This window comes from Trachemys scripta, chromosome 8 (assembly GCF_013100865.1).
Source record: "Trachemys scripta elegans isolate TJP31775 chromosome 8, CAS_Tse_1.0, whole genome shotgun sequence".
NCBI classification, from domain to species: Eukaryota; Metazoa; Chordata; order Testudines; family Emydidae; genus Trachemys; species Trachemys scripta.
In genome coordinates, this window is record NC_048305.1 from 46,785,152 (window position 1) to 46,802,208 (window position 17,057).

Sequence of the window (17,057 nt, forward strand, 5' to 3'; positions counted from 1 at the left end):
GTTCCCCCACTAATGTCTGCGTAAATGGGGTGAAACGGGAGGTGGTGGGGCCCAGTGAACATGATGTACTAATTTCTCTCATCAGACCTGCCCAGCCCACCCCTGCAGAGTGTGGGGCCCATCCCCGCCCTGGCGTCACTGGGCACTAAAGCAAAGGTGCTGGTTTAGCTCTGCTGTGAGTGGCTGGTGCTGGGGCGCAGATGTGTCCCAGGACCCTGGGCAGGGGCTGCTGTGGGGGCGCCGCCTTTGAAGCCACATTGCGGGGGGTGACGTCACCCCGGGGAGGTGCAGGGCATGCTGCCCCCTCCAGCTCATGGCCAGCAGGCACTGCGGTCTCCCCGCACGGTGACCATAGCGACCCCTGAGGGGATGCTGAGGTCGGGGGAGCGGGGCTGCCTACGTCACTCAGGAGCTGGGTGCAGCCCTGAAGCCGGCCGTACACCCCCCCGCCCGCTTCCCTGCCCCTATCCAAAATGGCCGCCTCCAGCCTCAGGCGCTGGTAGGGCTCCGCACTTCCGCCCGCAGCCTCAACTTCGCCCTGTGCCTCCGCCGCCCTACCCCGGCCCAAAATGGCCGCTGCCGCTCTGCCTGTCCGGGAGGCGTTCCTGCCGCCGGCGGAGTGACTCTATGGTGCGGCGCGGGGCCGGAAGCCGGAGAGGCGGGCGGCGGCTCTGTGGGGAGAGGTGGCGGCTGTCGGCGGGGCTGAGGCCGGCGTGGAAACTCGAGCCCCGACCCCTCCCCCAGCGGAGCGGGCAAGGCAGGTGAGGGGGGCTCCGTGTCCCCTCCCACCACGGGGCCAGTGAGGCCGGGGAGGGGGGCCGTTGGTTGCAGGGGGTAATGGGGGCAGGGTAGGGAGTGGGTGAATGGGGGCGTTATTGATGAGGCAGGCAGAGGATAATGGGGAGTTGAAATGTGGGGGGGAGGGGCAGGTGGGGGTAATGGGGGCAGGGTTAAGGAGAGGTAATGTGAGGGAGAGACAGGGGTTATCGGTGGGGGTAAGGGGGGGCAGGATTAAGGAGGGGTAATGTGTAGGAGAGGCAGGGGTTATCGGTGGGGGTAATGGGGGCAGGATTAAGGAGGGGTAATGTGGGGGAGAGACAGGGGTTATCGGTGGGGCAGGTGGGGGTAATGGGGGCCGGGTTAAGGAGAGGTAATGTGGGGGAGAGGCAGGGGTTATCGGTGGGAGAGGTAGCGGGTGTGTGATAGGAGGTAGATCCTTTCCTCGCTCAGGGCTAGGGTTCTGCCTGGCAGCTCACCGGCTGGCTGCCCCCAGAGGTCACTAATCTCTCCCTGGGCTATCCCAGTGGCAGCTTGCCAGGGCCCACGAGTCTATCAGGTGACTTTGGGGCACAGGGTGGGATATTGTCCCATGTCCCTGTGATGGCACCGAGGCAAGATCACGGGAGCCAGGTGCACTGACCTCCTTCCGAAGGGCACCTGCTGGGTCTGAGCAACTTTGTCAGGAGATCTCAATGGATGTTTATTTCTTGTCATGGGGTTTCAATGGGTGTTTATTTCTAATGCAAATATGATATTGCAGTTCAGTCACCCTGTGGGAGTTTTGTGCTTTGTGGGGACAAATATGCTTGGGCTGTGATACAACTCCCCTTGACTTCACCAGGCCCGTGGATGACTAAAGTAATTTATAACTTGGCAGCACAGATATTTGATCCCCTGGTACCAAAAATCCAGTCTGGGGAACAATACTTCCCCGGTATACATTCACTCGGTACCCTGGAATTGTTATGGGTGACTTGTCAATAAATAATTTGTAATTTGAAACTGGGTAAGGGGCAGACCGGATGCTTTCAAAGTACCTTCCATAACTTTAAAACATATCTTTTCCAATCCCCAACCTCCAAAGTTTCAGCTGTCCTCAAGGAAGGCTGAAATGGAAATTTCCTTTCTTGCCAAAAGATGCCATTTTCCATTGTTCACATACTATATTTGGTTGTAAGATTGTTCATGAGCTGTCTGTGCAAACTGCAGGATGGCAAGTATCAGGGAGTAGCCGTGTTAGTCTGTATCTACAAAAACAACAAGGAGTCTGGTGGCACCTTAAAGACTAGCAAATTTATTTGGGCATAAGCTTTTGTGGGTAACAACCTCACTTCTTCAGATCCAGGATGGCAGTTTGACCCATGCAGTGAGTGATAAGTTTAGAAATTCACTCTGTGCACTACACCCAAAAGAGGCACTGGGATGATTGCTGTTGGGAAACACTGCACTAGCCTGGGCAGGGCATCAGACTAGTTTAAGAAGTTGCAGGGTGGAGGACGGGATGAATGGAAAGCTGCATAATGTTGGATGAGTGGAGATAAAGTTGCATGACGCCTTACTCATCTGCTCCCAAGGCAGCACTGAATGCATCTTTGATTGTGGTGGTAGTTCATATGTAGAGGGCTACAGACTCAGGCAGCAGCCTACTCTTTACTTGGCTCCACCACAAGAGGGCATGATGCCCACCTCCATGGATCTACAAATCAACCTTCAATCCCAAGGATTATACAGCCTTCTGGTGAAAAGGGAAAGGCGGGAAGCAAGCAGGGAATAGGGAGCAAGAAAATGGAGAAAAGGGGAAAGAAGGTGAGGAGGAAAAAAGATGGAAAAGAGCCAGAATGAGTGAATGGGCAAAGGAAAATGGAGAGGTTGTAGTTATGCCAGGATATGATATGGGTAAAGCAGTGTGAACGGGCACCCAATCCATCAAAGGGGGATGGGGACCTTCACCAGAAAAAAGTTGGTTAGCTTCTGTTTCAGTATCTCTATCTTGGGGTGCGAGAGAATGTTCCATCGGGCAATTATATGTTTGGAATTCCTTGCATGAAAGGTGATGACATTCTATGTCACTATTTCTTGTTTGAATTGATTTGTTGAAGATGGTCATCTCTTTCTATGGTAAACTGATCGGTGAAACCAAGATATGAAATATCCTGTTTTTTCCACTCATTCATCCCCTACTATGCTTAGTCTCAAAAGTGCTTTCTGCTTGGATGAAGGGAGGTGATGTTTACACATGACTTTTTTCCTAAAACTCCATGCCAAGCATTTTTGTCTAAGACAATGAAGTGAGCTTGGTGTTTAGTCAGGTGAGAGAAGAGCTCTCCTGACTCTGGTGGCAGTGACATGAAGCACATGCAGCCTGTTGTATCACCTGCCAGGAGACAATTGGCTGGAGGGACATGTAATAAAATGAGATCTGTCCAAAAGCAAGAATTTCAAGAAGCTGGATTCACTGGGCAGTCCCCTTCTACCACAAAGGTAGAAAGTTAAGGGTACTCAAAGTGGTTCTGGCTTTGCAGCTAAAGGATGAACACACAGCTTGCTAGCTGCAGGTTTTTAGTTATGAAGGAGTCAAACAAAAAGAAATGTCTTTAGTGCTTGTAAAAGATGCTCCTTTGACAGTCCTGGAGAAAGAAATGTGTTTATCTGCCTCTTTTGTGTTGAAGTGTGGAGTATTATCAGCATGAATTTGAAATGTCTGCATTACTCTTAAATGGCAAAGCCACACATGACTTACACAGGTTATCTTAAATTTGTGCCGTGTGGGGAGCATAGACTTTTTGTGGAGAATTGGTCAGCCGTTAGGATGATCAGCTGGTATCCACCACCCCATGATCTCCAAGGTGGTTCTGAGACCGACATTGCTTATTGAAAGAAATAATCAATATGTAATCAACTGTCCTTCAAAAGGTAACTGTTTTTGTTCAGGCACCAGTTACGAGAGGACTATAGAGCAGTTGTGTGGACCGCCACTAGCTGGGCCACAGAGATGCCTCTTGTATTTATCCCTCAGGTCCAGAGTCTTGATGTCTTTGAGGATAAAAAAATCCAAACCACACAGATTTCCAATTGTATCTATTTTATTAACTAAGGCCTAGATATTTTTGCCCCCTTAACATGTTAATGCCTAACTGATTTAGGAGCCTAAGTCTCACTTTCAAAAGTGACCTAAGCACTTAGGATACGAAGAGATTTAGTGCCTAAAGTTACTTTTGAAAATGAGACTTAGGCTCCTAGGTCAGTTAGGTGTTGAAACGCTGAATGGAGCAATGACTAAATACCTTTTAAAAAAATCTAGGCCCAACTACTTAAGCAAAAACATAAAATAAAGTAGATATAAGCAAATTCAATTTGAACAAAGTGGGTTAATATAAAATCAGTCAGGGTAATAAAATCAAGTCGTTATCAGATTGAATAAACTGTTTCAAATAAATCAACAATTTTTGATAAGCTCTCTCTAATGATTTGATATGGTAGCAGTCTTGTTTAGCTATCAGATCCCAAAGTAATAGGGCCATTGTCAATCTGGATGCCAAGTGATTCAGGTGATCCAGGGAGGGACATATCACTCCCAAGTTGAAGCTAATGTTGAGACTGGCAGCTCTGATGACAATTAAGACCGTGTGCTCAAATTATTTGTGGTTAGGTAATAGAAATCTGTCCATTCCCCCGCCCCCAATAAAGGGTTACATGAAACATTCCAACACAATTCAAGATGACCACGGCTTGTTACATGTTAATGTTCAAATGTCAAATTTAGGTAAAAACATAATTTCTCAGGATTAAACCTACAAGTCTGGACCCATGAAATGTGTGCAAGAGATCTTTTAGACAGTGAGGTTGTTTAACTGAGGACTGTTTAGGTATTTGAGGAGCTATTCTATAGGCACCATTCTTGAATTCTATGGACTCAGTCCCCACGCTCTCCTGTGCATGCGCACGTACACACTACCAGCCATCTGCTGAAGATAACAAGTGTCCTAAATTACTTGAGTCCCCCATTAAAAGAAGTACTTTCCTGTTTGAAAGTGAATTTTTCTGTTTCTGTAGAAAGTGTTTCACTCTCTTTAATGTCAGATATAAGCATGGTCTGAAATTTGGCCCCTTTCTGTATATAAAGTGGCCTTTCAGTCCATCTCCTTCATGCCATCCTGCATCCATTTAGTTGCTACAAGCTGGTAGGCTGTGTGTCAGAGAAGAGAGATAAGAAGCTGTACTACATTCCAGTTTTCAAAGAGACACGAACAGTTCAGTCCCCACATTTGACCTTTATTAAAATAGATACATCCTACTGGGAAGCATATGCAGGATTCTATCTGTTAATTATAGAACAGCTATCTCTCCATTGCTGTCCAGGCATAAAAAGATGATAGTGTTTATGTAAGATTTATATAAAATCAATATCCCACTATTGTGGGTGCCCCCTGCTGGGCTTCTAGTTTTGGATGACACACTTTCATATCTAGCTACATCTGTTTAAAAAAAAAAAAAAAAAATCATTCCCAAAGTTCACACTGACTATATGGATTGCACAACTGGTTTATTGCATAATTAATAAGAATTTATCCATTTAATATGAAACATTTAGACTGTAATGCACCATATTTTTCAAGGCGACCAGTTAGATAACTAATTTTTAATTAAGGCAATAAGTGAGAAGAAAACCAAGAACCTATAACCGAAAAATCTCCCAAAACATATCCAGACTACTAGAGAGAAGCCAGAATGGAAGCTTTGCCTTATAAAAATCAGACCAAGAGGTCAAGAAGTGTGTTATATTGCTTTCAGCAATAGTCTGTGCCTCATGCTTCAGAGGAAGGCGAAAACTACCATAATGCAATCATCCAGCTGTGCAAAATAATATACATGGGGTGGGGCAAGAATTCCTTTCTGATCCCCACAGTGCCGAGCAGATGCCCTTGAAGATGAGACATGATTTCCCTTCCCTTAGCCTGCATTTCTACATATTTTAGTTTTTGATAATTTAAGAGAGGCCAAAGTTTTGGGTATATCATGGAGAAAGGTTTGCTCATAGCCTGAGGTAGCCTGCCAGCACGACACTGATTATAGAGCACAGGCCTATCCTACCAATGCTTTTAAAAGGGCTTCTGCCCCCAGAAGAATATTGCGTGTGTTCCACTGTTATCTTCTGGAGCTGGTTCACAAGCAAGGAAGTAACCAGAATTTTTGTTTTAACTTTATCTCCACTATAAATATGGTGGTGGTGGGAGGGGGGTTAGGTTTGCCTGCCTGCCAACATTAGCCAGATGGAGAGAAGGCAGTCAGGAGGAAAATACATTCAGTTCTAAGGCGTGTCAGAGCAAGCTACAAATACAAAAAGATGCAAATTGTGGTGGTGGTGGTAGAAACTAAAAGTTGTGTCCAATCAATCCTTCAGTGCTGGTGTCTCCTGCGACCGCCGTTCTATCAACGCTTCGTGATGATGCACCTGCTACAGCTGAGCAGCAGTGGAGGTGAATTTTGCTTGATATACCAAGTATATAAGGCAACACCAAAGAGATTAAGGAACTCCTTCATTTGTCAGTACTGCACCAGCAGGGTGGTGTAGCAGACCTTTCTAATTCCATTTAATTTTCATTGTAGCTTTACCTAATGAAATATTTAGATCTAGGGAGATAGTTGGCTCAGGGGATTTGGTGATGGAAAGAGGAGCCCCTCACCTTGAGATTCCTGATTTGTTTTGTTTTGTTTTTTTTTAAATCAGGTTTAGATCAGTGGGGACCAAAAGTCATGACTGTCAGATGACTTAAAGCTATGTCAGTTGTTGCCTTTGGTGAAGATCCAATAGGCAGTTAGTCACATGACAGATCACCATCACCAGGGGGGCCACCTTTTGGCAGAGACTCCAAAGATTAAATGGAAACTGAATTACCCTGTAGGGTGAGATTGAGACATAGGCCTTGTCTACACTACTGGGGTAAGTCGACTTAAGTTACGCTACTCTAGCTACGTGAATAACATAGCTGGAGTCAACATAGCTTAGGTCATCTTACTGCGGTGTCTACGCTGCACTGTGTCGATGGGAGACACTCTCCCATCAATTTACCTTAATCTTCTCATTCTGGTGGAGTATCAGAGTTGACCAAAGAGTGCTCTGCATTTGATTTAGCAGGTCTTCGCTAGATCGCTAAATCGACCCCCACTGCATCGATCGCAGCAGCATCAATCCTTGGTAAGTGTAGATATTGCCATATTTGCAGTATCTTGTGGTATAGCTTGCACTGAGCTGTTTGTGCTTTACCTGTTCCACAGCTAAAGTCTCTTATCTCTAGAGCTGTCCAAGCCCTTTATTACCTTTACAACAGAAATGACTGAGTTTTAGATTTTTATCTACTGAAACTCCAGGGAGAGAACTGTTGACTCAAGTACATCAACAAGATGAGTGTTTTTCTGATGTTTTGTTTCACACTTTTCAGAAAATGTTCTGAAGAATAAATTGGACAGTGCCAGTTGGAATTAAATTGTCTGAAAAAACCTCTGTTCACCCTAAGGCCTATTTGACACTGAGAGAGCTTCCACAACGGCCTAATTCTGCAAGTGATGGGCTCGGAGAACAGTGCTTTAAAGAGCTACACACTGGAAGAGCCGCCGTATACCTTACCAACTGGACTCACAATTTACCCAGCTGTACTGCAAGATGGCAAGCTTGCCTCGGTCTTTGTGTATAAAACAGAGAATGAAGACACAGTTAATAAAGCTGCCAAGGTAGAGAACATGGCCTTGCTGAATAACAGGCTTCTTTCTAATTCTCTCTGCCTTTTCTAGTATCAAAGTCAAGCTATCAGTTCCTGTACATGAATGTCCTCAAAGCCCCTTGGGAGGGAGGAGGAAGAAACAGATTAATTCAGAATACATTTGAAGGGTAATGATCCCTGCTTCTAGCAGATCTCCTTAATTACAGGGACACTCTCACAGCTCCCAAATACAAAGTTTTGTTTTATTTTTTTTATAAGATTTTGATATGACAAGAAACATTCTACAGTGTGATCAAAATAAGAGCAGTGTGTGGTGGTAGGCATTCTGGTAGGGAGTGGGATTGGAATTTATAATTCCCTCCAGAAAACTCACTTAAAAGGACATTAAGGCTGTGTGGTTAAGCACTTTCATGTGAGGAGATGCCAAAGTGATGAATTCCCACTAAACCCCCTGCCTATAAAGGATGTGGGATATATACCAACTTGTTTCCTCCTTGTCATTTTTGAAGCACCTGAAAACCTTGCGCCACCCTTGCCTTTTGCGCTTCCTCTCTTGTACTGTGGAAACAGATGGGATTCACCTGGTTACAGAGCGTGTAAAGCCTTTGGAGATGGCGCTGGAGATGCTGTCCTCAGATGAGATCTGTGCAGGGATCTATGACTTATTGCTAGCTCTTATCTTCCTTCATGACAGGGTAAGTTCTCAACAGAAACAGGTGTGAATGTGTAAGGTTTGGGCTCCCAGCAGGAACAGGTTTATGTGAGCAGAGGGAAGGCTTTATCAGTGGGCTTACATGGATGATTGTGAGGTATTGGACCTTAAAATCTCACGTTTCTTGTTCCCTGCCTGCTTTTTATTTCACTTCACTTGTGACATAGCATTAGCAGCTATCTCAGACTGATAGAGAATAGTGCTTTATACCATCTGGCAGCTGGTGTTCCAGACTGCTTTTAGGCGCTACAAAGAATTCTCACTAGCTGTTTTTGAGGCAATGAATAATGATAAAATGTATCTGAAGAGCCAGAACAGGGAAGATAATTATGAAAATGTCATGACTTTATGGCCTGAGATCGCATGACTTGTCAGAGCTATGAACAAATGCTGCTGGAAAACGGATTCTCAGCATAACATATTTGTTTATCATCCTGGTGGTATATAAGATATCAGACTTTGTCCCTAGGTCTAGCAGTGCTTTTTAGGCATGTGTTCAGGATTGAATTAGCAAATCCCAGATCTGAAGCCAGTGTAACTTTAAGTCTTTGTGCTCAGATATGGAGGGCCTCTTGTAACTTGCAATTAGAGTAAAAGGACTGTGATAGTTAAACTTGGCCTCCTTTAAAGCCTCAGTCCTTGTGAAAGGTGCCGTTTGGCCTACAAAAACCATTAAGGAACCTGCAGTATAAATGCTGATCTGTGTATTTTTCAACAGCTTTTTCTCAGATCATCAGGGCACCTAATTAGTGCTAACAAGGATTTAATGCCTTCATCGATCCCCAGGTCTTTTGTTTATTTTATATTTTAGGGAAACCTAACGCATAACAACATCTGTTTATCATCTGTATTTGTAAGTGAGGATGGGCACTGGAAACTAGGAGGAATGGAAACAGTCTGCAACCTTAATGAAGCCACCCCAGAGGTAAGAGCCAAACAACCCACTCACAATGCTTGGAACAAGGGTTTCTGGCTTGTTGGGGATCCATCATTAGAAAGTTTTGCTCAAATTTAAAGTGTATCCAATTGCCTAAATTGAAAATTAATATTAAAAATGTATCAGCCTGCTTCCCAGATCTGTGGCCTGAATGCTTGCTCTAAGGACACAGTTACCATAAATGACCATGTGTGGATAAAGTCAACTAGTCATTCAAGGGGACTAGAAGTGGCTGCAAGGAGGTGTTAGGGTTGGGGAGAGGGAAGGTGGGAACAAGCTTGAAGTCTTTACTGCTGCTACTGGTTAGTAAAAGAGTTTGCTTTCTTTCCCTGAAGCAGAAAAGCTGAATCCAGATTAAAACAGGTTAACATCCTCCCTCATATAAAGGGCACTTTGGTTCTCCTTGCTGGCATCTCCGTTGGACATTAGGGAGGAAAATGTCTGTCTTGAACTCAGCTGCATCCTGTGCAGGGTCAATGCTGCAGTGAGACATTACTCAAATACATTCTGGCTTTCATTCCAAAGGATCCCCAAATTCTTCATAAACTGTACCCACATAGCATCGCTAGCAGTTTTACCACCTCCTGGAGAGGGACAGCTGGCCAGGCAATTGGCACCTTGCGTGATGCACAACATTACAAGAGGTGAAATTTTGACCAAGAGCATTGGAGTAAAATCCCACTATTATTAAAGATCCAGAGGTCCAGGTACAGCATGTAGGGATATGATTTTAAGATTGAAGGCAGAATTGACTCTAGTAAGATTCAGCAACTGCAGGGCATCTCGGTGTTTTACCCTTGATGCTTAGACCCCAGAGCTATGCCTCCAGGTTGGTAAGGTAATGAGGCATATCCTATACTGAATGTGAAAGTGGGGAACCCACTGTTGTGCATTCAGCCAGTCTTGACTGGCCATGGAGAGAGAGAGGAGCGGCGAGAGAAGGAGAAGGGGAAAAAAAAAAAGGGCAAAAAAAGCTGGGTTTCATCCACTGCTGCTTGGTGCCAACTCACCAAGCGATAAATGATTAGCTCAAAACATTTAACATGAAGTTTTCCTTTCCTCTTTCTAGTTCCTGTGTGGTATCAAGTCAGTGAGAGACAAGGCAGCCATCCCTCCTGAAGAGAGGGTGAGTAGCATTGCTGTACTCCGGGTTGATCAGAATTTAATCTGTTTTTGCTGCAGGATTTTTTGGTTTTCGATATTGAAGCGAAAAAGCGCAGAAAGCAGTTTCAGCCCATATATATCTATAAATGATGTATTTCTTTAGATTTATATAAAATAGAGCATGCTTAGATGTGGAGGGATATATCCATCTAGATAACTTCAGAATTGTGTTCTACTGTCCATAACTTGTATATTGTGAAAGGGGGAGATGACTCAGCGGAATAAGTTAATGACAGAGCAACAGCCCTAACAGTGAATATTTTTTTACATTTGTGTCCCAGCCTTAATATTTACAACAACCGTACCCAAAATTTTTCCACCCGAACACTTGCAATTTTTCATATACGCTTACATAATTAATTTTTAAAATAGTGAAATGACAGTATTTGCTTCTATCTGTCTCTTGATAAATAAATACAAAAATACTTTCCCCAACAATAAATATCCACAGTTGAGGAGCTTTGCAGTTACAGAGGAGGGCGGTTGTCGGATGAACAAATGCTCAGAGATCTGCCAGAGATTCTTTTGTTTTGATGCTCCTTTTTTTTTTTAAAAAAAAAAAACTCTTCTTTATCGGGATGGATCTACATGGAATGTGATAGAACATGTCTTTATTTTATAGCTCCAGAACTAGTTCATATCTCCAAGGAAGATCCCAAGTTAGGCATAATTTTCCATTTTCAAAAAAGCATTCTGTAATCTTGCTAGGTACTGGTTCTGTTTCTCTTATGAAGTCTTAAAGTAAATGGCCTGCTATATTATTTACTATTTCTGTTAAATTGCCAGAGGACCACACAGCTAAATAGCCATAAAAAGACTGGCCAATAATCTTCCAGAACCAACGTCGGCCAAATAAGACTTTGGTATTTTTAATTATTCTAAAGCTGAGCAAATTTTTTTGCACTGAGTTTTATAAGATAAAATTGGCCAGAAGAACAGGCCAGTTCAAGTATTTAAAAGGTTGCTTGGCATGTATAGAAACTGATTATTGAACACCACTTGTGGCCATTTGAAGGTTGTGGTTGTTTATGTAAATGTTATACTCCCAAGAGCAATCCAGTTACATGTATTCTAGGAATTTAGAAAGTGCCAGTTCTGAAACTGAAGCCAATTTTTGTGCTATGCAGAAAGTCAAACTTGAAGAAGCTGGTAAGCTGCACTCAGAAAAGAAAGTCATCGTCATCTTGAACCTTTGTATTTTAAAACTCACCAATTTCGTTCTGTAAAACTTGGTGCAAACAATATGCTCATCTTTAAACTATAAAGAACCTAAAGCTTCATTCCGCTAACATTTGCCGTGAGAAGTTGTTGATCCTTTTAAAGTTACATAGTTTTGTGTCGCTGTTGCATTTAATGTCCACGTGTTTCCCTTATTAACCAACTGTCATGTCTATAGTGTAATGCAGACTGCTTACAGACTAGAAGAGAGTGAATTCTCTCCCTGGTTAACATTGGTTTCCACAGAAATGTAGAAAGCTTCTGGCTTACAGTTGCTGGATGAACTCATGGGGCACTGTTTAACTGTGGTGTTCTTGTTTGTGTGTCTAGGCTGTAAGTTCTTTAAGGCTCTAGAGAGGCTTTTGAGTTTTGTATAATATTCCACTTGTAATGCACTGAGTGGAGTAATGGTACTATACAAAGAATCAGAGGGTGTAAGGATAGAGTAGGGACTCATGGAGACTGTATAGCAGGCTCCTGCTTTATGATTATTTTTTCAGTCTGCAGATTTCAAAATTCTTCCTGAGAGCCACGGACATGCCCGGGATGCCTATTCATTTGGAACAATGGTTGAAAATCTGCTGACATTCTTAAATGATCAGGGTGAGAGTCCTCAAAGACAAGGAAATAAAATTACTTTATTTTGCTACCTCCCATGCATGAATGACCCAAAGTATTCATTTTCCAATAGGAAAGAGTGTCTCAGAAGAAGCATGACGAAACTTTTATTGCAAAGAAGTGATTGTCCATTTCACTCTCCACGTATTTCAGAAATGAGAAACTTTCCCATAAGAGCTCTTCCTGTTCCATGCTGTCCTTCACAGGACAGGAGACTTCTTGGTGGTTGCTTTTTCTGTATAGCTTGCATAGTGACTGGGAGTCCAATCCAGGCGTCAGTGACTGGGGTGGGAATTTTTTTGTAATGGAAACTAGGGTACAGTGGTGTTAAGGAGGATTGTCCAGCAGCTGGCATCCTGGTTTGGCTGTTGGGATGCTATGTCTGATTCCAAAATCTCACTTCCCCTGTGCATGACTTTGGTAAATTGCATAATCTCTGTCAGCTTTCCCTATCTACAAAATTTAAATAATGGATTTATCTTTTGTAAACCACTTTGCGATGCTCAATCAAAGAAACTATGTAAATGCAAATTACTATTAAGATTGATCCTTCCCTGCAATTAGAAGGTAGAAATGACACAGATTCATGGATTCTAAGGCTAGAAGGGACCACGTTGATCACCTAGTCTGACCTCCTGTATAATACAGGGCATAAAACTTCCCCAAAATAATTCAGAGAGCATATTTTTTTAGAAAAACATCCCATTTTGATTTTAAAATGATCAGTGATGGAGAATCCACCACAACTCTTATGAATTGTTCCAGTTGCGAATTATTCTCAGTTAAAAATGTACACCTAATTTCCAGTCTGAATTTGTCTAGTTTCAATGTCTGGTAATTGGATCATGTTTTATCTTTCTCTGCTAGATTGAAGAGCCCATCATTATATATTTGTTCCCCATGGGGGTACTTTATAGACTGTGATCAGGTCACCTGTTAAACTCCTCTTTGTTAAACTAAATAGATTGAGCTCTTTGAGTCTATCACTAGAAGCAGGTCTGCCAACAGCAATTCCAGGCCCCCGGGGCAGAACAGTCAATGGGCTCCAGCCTGCACAGACGCGGTCCACCTGACATTTGGGCGATGCTGCCGGCTGCGCAGGCTGATGCCCAGCGAGCTGCCGCCGACTGCCTTCGCCGCTGCCGGTACCATCCCGCACGTGCCTAGGAGCCCTGCCCTGCAGCCTGCTCGGGCAATTCCACATGAAATCCTTTGAAATTGCCCGAGCTCCTGGGCAATTGCCCTCTTTGCCACCCACTGACCCCGTTTACAGTTACATTTTGCAACCTATCAGTTAGCCAGTTTTTAATCCATGTAATGTATGCCATGTTCATTTTATATCATTTTAGTTTCTTAATCAAAATGTCATGCATTACCAAGTCAAACCCCTTATAGAAGTCTAAGTAGATTACATTAACTCTATTACCTTTACCAACCGGGCTTGTAATTTTGTCAAAAAAATATATCTAGTTTGTCAGAATTTATTTTCAATAACCTATATTGATTTGCACTGATTACATTATCTTCCTTTAGATCTTTATTAATCAAGTCCCGTATCAGCTGCTCCGTTATCTTTCCCTGGATTGGCCTCAGGCTGACAGGCCTATAGTTACCTAGGTCATCCCTTTTATCCTTTTTAAAAATTGGCACAACCTTAGCTTTCTTCTTGGTGCTCCAAGACTTATTGAAAAGCAATGTTAATGGTCCAGCAAGCTGCTCAGTCAGCTCTTTTTAAAACTCTTGGGTGCAAGTAATCTGGACCTGCTGATCTAAAAATATCTAACTTTAGTAGCTTCTGTTCAGCATCCTCTAGAAATACCAGTGGACTAGAAAGAGTGTTATCACCGTATGGTGAGACTGTCATCTGTTTTTCCTCAAATATAGAACAGAAATACTTACTGAACACCTTTGCCTTTTCTGCATTATTACTGCTAATTCTATCATTTCCATCTAGTAATCAACCAATACCATGGTCAAGGATTTTTTGTTCCTAATTAGGGCTGTCGATTAATTGCAGTTAACGAATGCAATTAACTAAAAAAATTAATTGCAATTAATTGCAGTTTTAATCGCATTGTTAAACAGAATACCAATTGAAATTTATTAAATATTTTAGATGTTTTTCTACATTTTCAAATATTGATTTTAATTACAACACAGAATACAAAGTGTACAATGCTCCCTTTATATTAATATTTTTTATTACAAATATTTGCACCGTAAAAATGATAAACAAAAGAAACAGTATTTGTCAATTCACCTCATACAAGTACTGTAGTGCAATATCTGTATCCTGAAAGTGTAACTTACAAATATAACTTTTTTTGTTAAATAACTGCACTCAAAACCAAAACAAAGCAAAGGTTTAGTCCACTCAGTCCTACTTCTCAGTCAGCCAATCGCTTAAACAAACAAGTGTTTACACATTTATGGGAGATGCTGCTGCCCACTTCTTATTTACAATATCACCAGAAAGTGAGAACAGGCATTCGCATGGAACTTTCATAGCCGGCATTGCAAGGTATTTAAGTGCCAGATATGCTAGACATTTATATGCCCCTTCATTTTTTGGCCACCATTCCAGAAGACATGCTTCCATGCTGATGACGCTCGTTTTTAAAAAAAAAAAAAAAAAAAAAGTGTTGATTAAATTTGTGACTGAACTCCTTGGGGGAGAATTGTATGTCTCCAGCTCTATTTTACCCGCATTCTGCCATATATTTCATGTTATAGTAGTCTCAGATGATGACTCGGCACATGTTCGTTTTAAGAACACTTTTGCTGCAGATTTGAGAAATGCAAAGACATTACTGGTGTGAGATTTTTAAAGATAGCTAAATCACTTGACCCAAGGTTTAAAAATCTGAAATGCCTTCCAAAATCTGAGAGGAATGAAGTGTGGAGCATGCTTTCAGAAGTCTTAAAAGAGCAACACTTCAATGTGGACACTACAGAACCTGAACCACCAAAAAAGAAAATCAACTTTCTGCTGGTGGCATCTGACTCAGATGATGAAAATGAACATCTGTCAGTCTGCACAGCTTTGGATTGTTATCAAGAAGAACCTGTCATCAGCATGGACATGTTCTCTGAAATGGTGGTTGAAGCATGAAGGGATTTAGCACACCTGACATGTAAATATCTTGCAACACTGGCTACAACAGTGCCATGAAAACACTTTCAGTTGACATTGTGAACAAGAAGTGGCAGCATTATCTCCTGCCAATGTAAACAAACTTGTTTGTCTAAGCGATTGGCTGAACAAGAAATAGGACTGAGTGGACTTGTAGGCTCTAAAGTTTTACATTGTTTTATTTTTGAATGCAGTTATTTTTTTGTACATAATTCTACGTTTGTAAGTTCAACTTCCATGATAGAGATTACACTACAGTACTTGTATTAGGTGAATTGACAAATACTATTTCTTGTTTTTACAGTGCAAATATTTGTAATAAAAAAATATAAAGTGAGCACTGTACACTTGTATTGTTATAATTGAAATCAATATGTTTGAAAATGTAGAAAAGATCAAATATTTAAATAAATGGTATTATATTTAACAGTGTGATTAATTGTGATTAATTTTTTTAATCGCTTGACAGACCTATTCCTAATATATTTAAATAACTGTCTTATTGTCCTTGACTGTACTGGGCATGGATTTCTCCTTGGGTCCCTTGGCTTCTCTTATCAGTTTTCTACAATTCCTAACTTCTGATTTATATTCATTAGTATCAACTTCCCCTTTCTTCCATTTGTTGCATATCAATTTTTTTATTTTTATTTTTTACAGTTGCCTTCACTTCCACTCTAAACCAAGTTGGATTTTTAACTAGCATGGGACTTCTTCCTCAATTGTGGCATTTTGGGCACTTAATAGGTGTCCTTAAATGATTCCCAATGATCATTCACAGTTTTCTGGTAAATTCTTCCTCCCAGCTGATTTGGCTCATAATTGTTTTCAGCTTTTTGCAGTTGGTTCTTTTAAAACACCAAGTATTACTGGTCTAGATATTCTTCTTCTTGCATATTATAAATCTGAGCAAGTCATGATCACTTGTACCTACCATTAACTTTTAGTTCTGTGATCAGTTCCTCCTTTATAGTTAGGACTAAGTCCAATGTAGAATTCCCCCATGTTGGCAGCAACAGTTTTTGAGTTAGGAAATTATAGATGACAATGTTTAGAAATCCCAAGGATGTTTTAGTCCTGGCAGCATGAGACCTCCAGCATATGTCACTCAGATTGATGTCTTGTCCCACCCCCACTCTCTCCAATCACCCAGGTTTCTTTCCTACGAATTATAGACAGGTGTGTATGGAGGTGGTCATCCAGTTCCCTAGTGTGATTTGATGGTCTGTAGCAGACATAAACTAATAATCCTATCTTGTGCTTTATCTGTTAGGACATTGATCCATAAGCATTAAATATCGTTTTCTTCTGAGTTATCAATGACTTGGAAACAGGTAATGCCATTTTTGACATAGAGTGCCATGCCCCTTTCCCTTTTGCCCACTCAGTCCTTCCTAAATGTGTTATAACCTTTGATTTTAACATTCCAATCATGTGACTCATCCCACCCGGTTTTAGTAATACCAATTAGATTGAATTTATGCTCATAAATGAGCAATTCCAGTTCATCTTGTTTGTTACCCATGTTCCTAGCAGTGGTGTATAGGCAATTCAAGAATTTCTTCTTTTCATGTCCTTTGGTTTCTTGATTAATTTTGTTCTCAACATCTTGATTTTGTGCTATGTGCCTGTATCGTCTTTTTTCCCCTCCCCTTTTGCTATTAGCTTAAGGCTTCCTGAGTACTCCAGCCAGCCTGTCTCCAAGGAGATAGGTCCCCCTTCTACTGAGGTGGAGGCCATCTGAGCTATACAGCCCCTTCTTTCCATAGAAGGTGG

At 42.0% G+C, this 17,057-nt stretch overlaps 1 protein-coding gene across 5 annotated transcripts in view; it reads left to right on the forward strand.

Moving 5' to 3' along the window:
• Window positions 1-615: 615 nt before the first annotated feature.
• SCYL3 (SCY1 like pseudokinase 3) overlaps window positions 616-17,057 on the forward strand; it is a 28,727-nt gene continuing 12,285 nt past the window's right edge. Inside the window, exons 1-8 of one of the 5 annotated variants that reach the window (XM_034778491.1) lie at window positions 618-761; window positions 6,182-6,257; window positions 6,914-6,976; window positions 7,221-7,509; window positions 8,009-8,194; window positions 9,023-9,136; window positions 10,218-10,274; window positions 12,031-12,133. In XM_034778491.1, the coding sequence (XP_034634382.1) occupies window positions 7,345-7,509; window positions 8,009-8,194; window positions 9,023-9,136; window positions 10,218-10,274; window positions 12,031-12,133 (625 nt within the window). In that variant the 5' untranslated portion in view covers window positions 618-761; window positions 6,182-6,257; window positions 6,914-6,976; window positions 7,221-7,344. Of the gene's footprint in view, window positions 762-6,181; window positions 6,258-6,913; window positions 6,977-7,220; window positions 7,510-8,008; window positions 8,195-9,022; window positions 9,137-10,217; window positions 10,275-12,030; window positions 12,134-17,057 lie in introns of all 5 variants that reach the window. The other 4 variants (XM_034778492.1, XM_034778493.1, XM_034778494.1 and 1 more) reach the window with 4 other exon arrangements.